The sequence below is a fragment of the Mauremys reevesii genome, linkage group 11 (genome assembly GCF_016161935.1).
Source record: "Mauremys reevesii isolate NIE-2019 linkage group 11, ASM1616193v1, whole genome shotgun sequence".
Classification (NCBI taxonomy): Eukaryota; Metazoa; Chordata; order Testudines; family Geoemydidae; genus Mauremys; species Mauremys reevesii.
Window position 1 is genome coordinate 57637140 of NC_052633.1, and position 8103 is coordinate 57645242.

The 8103-nt window shown below is 38.1% G+C and overlaps 1 protein-coding gene across 1 annotated transcript in view; it reads left to right on the plus strand.

Annotated features, from left to right (window-relative positions):
* The window catches only part of LOC120374201 (von Willebrand factor D and EGF domain-containing protein-like), a 240959-nt gene extending 233077 nt beyond the window's left edge, over positions 1-7882 (plus strand). Inside the window, exons 29-30 of the mRNA XM_039493496.1 lie at positions 1446-1543; positions 7574-7882. Of these exons, the coding sequence (XP_039349430.1) occupies positions 1446-1543; positions 7574-7588 (113 nt within the window). The 3' untranslated portion in view covers positions 7589-7882. The remainder of the gene's footprint in view (positions 1-1445; positions 1544-7573) is intronic.
* The last annotated feature ends 221 nt before the right edge of the window (positions 7883-8103 follow it).

An 8103-nucleotide genomic window follows, 5' to 3' on the forward strand; every position in this document is an offset into this window, starting at 1 on the left:
ATATTTGTATACCTAGGCCAAACAATTTTCCATGAAAGCTTTAACATGCTCAGCACTTTTGAAAATCTCACGTGAATGTCTAAATATGGATATTTGGAACCTAACTCTAAGTACTAATCTTTAAAACTCTTGGCACTAGACTCTCCAGAATAACAGGTTGGAATTGCAGAAGTATTTACTTTGCCCTTTGACTTTGAGGTAGATACATTTGACTTTCACAGTGTCCTGTGCTGTAAACTTTAGGATGAGATAGTAAAGTGCACTAACTCTAAGAGTTGACTATAAAAAAATCTCACTAAGCTACTATGATGAAGGGGATGGTATTACAACCTAGATAGAGGGATATTTTTATTTTACTTCTGTTTGACAGTGTGTGGTTAATGACTTCCATAGGCCTCTGCCAGACAGAACCATGAAAATACACTTAGAAGTATCCACCAGTTGATTCAAGTCTGATTGGTTTGAAAGCCATTCAGCTCCACTCCCAGTAACTGCTGTGCTAGGACAGAACATTTTGGCAATATTTGATAGAAAGTTTAACTCCTGAGATCTAATTAAAATAACATGACATGTGTTTTCTTCTTGGATTGGTTCCTGATGAAGTGGTTGTTTTCTTCTTTCCTTGCCAAAACAATGTCATAGGAGCACTAGCTGCTAACTAGGATGAGAAACAGGCTAGAAATCAGGGAATTCTTACTTTAAACAAAGAGGAACAGATTGTTTTATTAGTTGAATATATTTAAATAGGTTGTACTATGAGTGAAGTGATGTGCACTTATAACTTAGTACCAACAACGCTTTTCTAATTTGACTTATGTTTTAAACTTAGAATGGGTTGCAAGTAGTTGTTTCAGCAAGAGCAGGAAATTTGTCCTTAAGTCCTGGTTTCCAAAATTATACAGTATGTAATTCACTAAATTGTACAATCTTGTTGTTTTTCCCCTTGTGATATCCTAGTCTTCGGGATTGTATATTTTAAAAGATCCTTTTTTTGACTTGAGATGGAAGAATGTTAAAGCTGCAATTTTTCCTTCTATTGGAACAAGAGAAAAATCATTTTTGGCACAAATTTGACCCCAACCATCACTGTCTGCAATGTATTCCAGATTTGAAAATTAGGTCTTACATTTATCCATTGCCCCACTGTGCTGTAATGATTGTTCCCTTGGCTCTTCCCCCATCATTATTGTAGGATTAGGAGAAAAAGATGATGAGAAATACAAAAGAAAATAAATGTGAAAAATCCTGTGATAAAGAATTCTTAATCCCAGAAGACATTTAGAAATCCCCCCTTCCTCCCACCAGAATTGAGAAGTTGGATCAAAATTCACTTTGTCACAACCTGGGGTTGGGGGGGCAGAGAATAGCCAGAGTATTCCTAATCTAATTATGATTCTTATGACAAGGGTATTTTTAACTAACTTGATCTTTTATTGTATTTGTAGCTCTTTGTGAGAAGAAGTGTCTATTTGGAAGCAGGTGTATAAGACCAAATGTATGTGCCTGTAGAAGTGGATATACTGGTTTAACCTGTAGAAAGAAGGTAACATGCAAATTCAAAAATACGGAATTCTCCTAGTAAGATGTGTGTGCGGGGGCGGGGGAATTCAGTCTAACTGAAGTATTTTACATCATTTTATGAGAAAACATTCATTTATAGCTTTAACTTTATGAAAGAGGTGAATAATGTTATTAAAATGAAAGCTTGATTTTTATATTCAAAAGTTGGGGAAAATCAAGATATTTTCAACTGCTAAATAATGTACACTGAGAAAATATGATCGTCATTCATATATACAGTATTCTGTACTAAAAATCAGATTTTAACATCAGAATTACCATTAACTGTGCATTTTGAGAGTTACATTCTTATACTAAAAGACAGCTTCTATTTTGGCATTAAAATCAGAAGCTACAGATGAAATGAATGAGGTTCATTGTAATTTTCTAGGTACATAAAATCTATTAAACTGGTCAGCTGTGGTTTAGGAGAATATGCTGGGCATTTTCTAAAATGCTTTATTTCATAACCCACTTTGACTTTTCTGTCAATTGTCTGCATGTGTTTATATTCTAATGGATTTCTGTTAGCACAGCAAGAGATGCCCTTTTTGGTGTATCAAACCAGGATTATCAGGTTTGTTTCAGAACATCACTATAGTTCATGAATGTCCAGTACAATATGCCACTTCACAAACAAAGTGGAACTTTGTTGCAAATCATAGTCAAGAATAATAAAATACTGTTCACGCATTTTTCATATAAGTGAACCACAGCACAATAAGTAAGTGTGGGAAGAAAGAGAAGCTACTATAATTGTTTCCATACTGTACATGTTTACAAGAGCCAGGCCATCTACAATACCTCTTAGCCCTATGGGGCTCCTCAGTAATGCAGGAGAACCCAAAAAAGGAGACATACACATACACCTTTTTAAATTTGAGAGTTTCTTCATCCTTCTGCAAGAATATATAATTAGACTCATAGACTTTAAGATTAGAAGGGACCATCATGATTATCTAGTCTGATCTCCTGAATACGGCAGGCCACAGAACCTCATCCATCCACTCCTGTAATAGATCCCAACCTCTGGCTGAGTTGCTGACATCTTCAAATCATGGTTTAAAGACTTCATGGTAAAGAGAATCCACCATTTACCCTAATTTAAACCTGCAAGTGACCCGTGCCCCATGCTGCAGAGGAAGACGAAAACCACCAATTTCTCTGCCAATTGTTGCACTATGACGATGCATTATTCTGGTCAGAAGATAGAAATTTTGTAAATGAAAGGGGCTTAGGTGGCATTTCCCCACCCTTATTATCAAATAGCCTCATTACAGCCCAGCATCCTAAAGTCACGCTAATAATGCCTGGTTCATTGGAGTCTGGTTTCAGAGCATATGTCAGGAAACCAAAATAGTCAAAACCCAAATAGACCCTTTCCTCCAATATCCAACTTTATTAGAATTGTTAGTAATAAACTTGTTTATTAGCATAGGAGGGAAGAAATGTTGCACCCAAATATACAGAGCTTTGCTACATTTTCATTATGGACTTTTGGATAACAGAAACAATACAATAGTGGTGCCATATAACATCCGTCACAAAATCCTGATTAAATTGCTACTTGACAGCCTCTTCACACAGCACTAGATGTGCGAGGATGCTCCTGGTAATTACACCTCTGCATCTAACTAGGGTGACCAGATGTACTGATTTTATAGGGACAGTCCCGATTTTGGGGTCTTTTTCTTATATAGGCTCCTATTACCCTCCCATCCCAATTTTTCACATTTGCTACATCTAACTGAATCTCTTCCTATCTCTCTCTTTGTGCCTAGTACAGGAGAACGAATAAGAAATGTAAGATAATCACTAGGCAGTCAGTTTAGAAGATTGACTTCCCTCACTTAAAACTAATTGCCAGTCTGATTGTCCATTAGGAGTAGTCTCTTAAAAGGTTAGAACAAATGCTACATTTTAGTAGTTCTTTTCCAGAGTCTGGGTCAGAAGCTGTCTTGAAGATAGAGATAGGGTGCCAGAGGAGAGACATCTCTGTAGAATAATTGGTCGGAGACAGGGCCGGCGCTTCCATTAGGCGACCCTAGGCGGTCGCCTAGGGCGCCAGGATTCGGGGGGCGGCATTTTGTGCGCTTCCCATGGGGCGCACGGGAGCTTCCGGTTCCGCTCCCGTCGCGCCACCGAAGAAGGACCTTCTGCCGACGTGCCGCGGAAAACAGCGGCAGGCAACTGAGCAGCTCAATGACTGCCGCTGTCGCCTGCGGCATTTCGGCAGAGGGTCCTTCTTCGGCGGCACAATGGGAGTGGAATCGGAAGCTCCCGCATGCCCCGTGGGGAGCGCACAAAAGGCCGCCCCCTGAATTCTGCCTAGGGCGCCAGAAACTCTGGCGCCACTCCTGGTCAGAGATGCTCCTTTCCACAAGCAAAAAGGAATCTTAGGCGATTCTTATTTAGACAGTCCATTTGGAAGACTAGGATAGTCTACATTTCTCAGACCACACTGTGCTCTCTTTCTCCATGGTATTCTTAGCTACAGCTCCCTCTTGTGCTGTCAGCATTCCTAAAGAATCATCTACACTTCATGCAATTTAGCATATGTTTGCAAGTGAATTGCAATTCATTTTTCTGACATTTTTGGTTTACTTTGTTTTGGAGTTCTGTTAAAAGCAACTTGCCAAAAGCATTCCTGAAGGAATAATGAATTTGCTAGCACAATTATCGCTCTTATACCTTTTTGTATATTTTCAATTTGAATCATGCAAATAGTCAATGCAGATAATTTAGCATGACCAGGAGTGTTCCTGCTAGCTTTTAAAAACCAAAGCAGCCATCGAGATAGGCTTGATTATGGGCAGCAGAGGTGATCCCAACAAAATAATCAAAGTAGAGATCCTTGCAGTTAGCACCACGCTTTAGCAAAACATAAGAGTAATGTGAAACAAAAGTAATCCCTAGCCAATCATACATTGTTACATATGAAAGTTTTACTGAAAAATAGCAGCTTACACTAGCTGTGTCAGATGCCCTATTTGTAGTGTACCTATTGGCTTCCAAATCCTTCCCCTCATGTTTTTTTTAAAATAGGTACATAACCAATCAACAAAAGCTAACCTACTCTATTCTATTTGGCTATTAATGGTACATGACTCCACACTGAGAACTATCTAGCTCAGACTGCAGTTTCCAGTTACCTTCTACTAATTTTTTTATATTAAATTGTACCCTCATGTCCCAAATATCTATACATTTATTATAAAAGGGACTTAGATGCTCAGTATTCTAGCCCACTGCAGAAAATAATGATAATTGAAAAGACAAGCCTGGAGTCAAACATTGCTTAATACTTGAATTCACCTGTAAATCTATATGAATAGCAACCGGCCATTTATTCTCTAAAAATGAATCCACTGAATATTATTCCAAAGATTAAATATGCTATTGATTTCAGTACAATCCTGAAAATACAAAAGAACAAGTTTTTAGTATTTTAAACTACTTTGTTGGAGTCAGTGAAAAACATACTGAATGTCAATAATATATTTTTTTCAGTTTAGATTAGATAGATAGAAGATAGACAGATAGATGATAGACAGACCCTTATTATACCCCACTTTCGATGCTTGTAACTGAATAACTCTGCATTATACACCTATTGGAACATACAAACAAGAAAAGGGATAAAGTAAAGTTTTTTTAAAATGAAATATTCAAAAATACTTGACAAATAAAAAGGAAGCAATATATGTGAAAAAAGAAAAGTTTAATGTATGTGCTATTCTATTACAAATATACTGTATGTGCTAGACTATATGCTAGTCAGTTACAAGGGAATTTGTAAGAGTAATTACCCTGCTATTTAAAAACAAGTTACTATAGCAACCTCATCATGTTATTGCATACATAAAGTATATGCTGAAGACTATCTGAAGAAATATGCTGTTGAGAGACAAAGTGAAAGCTTGTGAAGGACTGGAGGGTGAGGAAGACTGAAAGAATTCTCTTTTTAAATTTACATTTAGGAAGATAGATAACTTTCAAATGGGTTAATTCTATTCCATCCCTCGACTACTGCCCAACTTCTTCCACAAATGAAGGGATGCATCTTTCCCTTTGCTTCTTCCTTAAAGTCTATTTGGGACCAGTATAGCACTACTCATGTGGAAATTGTAATCCATGTGCATGCCACCTATCAAAAATCACTTCAACCTGGCAGAAGTAAACAGATTTTACTGACATTCTTATTTGAGCTGTTTTGACTTCAGCTGCCATAATCTCACAGAAAGTGCTTCTGATGTGATTGCAAAGATAATTGTGTAATAAGAATACCTAGCACTTTTGCACTCCTTAGTAAATATTCCAACTTCAAGGACATTTTTGCCTACAGAGTATAGGACCCTTGTAGCATGTTAGACTTAAATATTCCACCTGGATTTATTTTTTAATATCTCACCTTATGCAGTCATCCTATAAGATCCTGTAAAATAATATTTCCCTATAGCTATGGAAATTTCTTCATGCAAGAACTCCCACTCCAATTAAAGATAGGCCGAGGGTGAAAATATTCTTTGGACAGACAGAGTAAACCAACTAGTGACCAGGCTCCCAGATCTATGGAGAATGGCTCTCTTGTGTGGAGTGGGCAGGTTCCCACACTGGTATACATGCAGGAGGAGCCCACTCTGTCTGGCAGAGGGATGGAGGGTCAAGCCCTGCTCTCTGGCATGTGCAGAGCAAGCCTGCCCCGCAATGGCTGTTACTATGGAGTTTGACTCGCAAAAGTGGGGCCTGTGTCTTCAAACATGAGCTCCCAGCATGAATTCAGGGATGTTTTCAGGAAGGAGCAGGCAGCAGGGCCTCCTCTTCCATGAGGCTCGGCCAAGCAGGCTCTCCATCCAGCCCATTGGCTCTTGTAAGAGTCCGGGACAGCGTCACATGCAAGTGGGTCTTCCCTCTTCCTGCCCCACCCACTTCCTGGCCCTGGAGATGCCAGACATGGGGCATTCACCTGCTGAGCTGGGCTGGTAGACTTGGGAAGACTGAGTCCCCCTCTAGCCCTAACCACCCACTACCTATGCAACTAAACCTACCTAAATTCAAGCAGACACTTGTGGAAATCATCTTTCCTGTAATTTAAAACAAAAAGCATACCATGCACTATTCAGAAATAAACTACAGCAAACTAATATCACTATTGGAATCTAAGGAAAAGTATTTTAGAATCAAACATGGATATGATGCTAATATCAAGGTTAATGTGACCAAACAGAGATACAGCAAGATGAAGGAGCATCTTTCCTCCTGTCCTGAGTAATAAATTAATGTCAAAATCTTTATGTGCTATGTAATGTGGACTTCCATAAAACTGTCCTTTCAAAATGGGTACTTGAATGTCTGCATTAGCATAAAATAAAGCTTTTCACATTATCTATTATCTTGTTTTGGGATCAAAAATATTCACTCAAGTATACTTAAACTAAGATGCTATTCACTGACAACCTCTGCAGCATGAAAATGGGATAAGTGCCCTGAAACACCTATGGGCAAGGAGCCAACAATCTCCGTGCGTTATATGGAAATGGCACAGTGGTTTTGTAGACACACCTGCTTTAGGAGAAAGAAATTGAATTCCAACTCCATAACTGTCAAGTGCCACTGCAAATAATAGAGCCTAAGCCGAACCATTTTAGCAATATAGCTATTTTCCTATTGACGTGATGGAGAAGAAATCAGCCTTAGCTAGATGATATCACTTTATGTGCATGCTTTGGAAACAGTTCCATTCATCACTTCATTGCTTAATTCCTTTCAGAATCATGTTCTTCATTACTTGTGTATTACTAAGCTTAATAAACGCTTTCACTGCTTGGGTCAAATTTTGAAAAATGTGGATAGTGGGTTTGCCATAATTACATAAAAAATTCTGAAGGAAATAAGGCAGCTACAACAAATCATTTGGACATTTTCATATTAAACTTGTTTCGTGACACCACATGCACAAGGCTGTTTCTTACATAGTCCCTTAAGCAGATGAATACTCATTTCTGTTTTGCAGATCCCAATAGAATGAAGATAACATAACAGAAGGACAATGAAGACAATCGTTTCGATGCTAGTAATCTGGCACTGTGCACGTTTTTCTTTTGGCCTGGCTGAAGATGCAGTGTGAAGAAATTGCTAATGCTCTCCCTCCTGCCTCATATAGTCGTGATGAGGAATAATTGATTCCAGAGCATACACCAAGAGATTTACTTACTTTTGCAAAGTTATGTGGTGTGGCAATGCTCAAATCCATATTTCTAGAGCTGTAGTGTCACTACCTCAAGTACTTGCTTCCTACAAGAGCCAAATTTTACAATGAAACATGGATCATTATAGAAAAGATGCTTTACTTTGTGTTATTTTGTTGTTGTTAAAGTTTGGAAGTAATCAGTTGCCTCACTCTTTTTATATTTTTAAATCAGATTGTTTATTCACTTTTCTGAGAAGAATGAATAATTTAGAGAATGCTTTTACTGAAAACATGTTATAAACATGAGTACAGGAGAGGTCATAGTAATGTTGAATTGCTTTCTTGAACTAGCT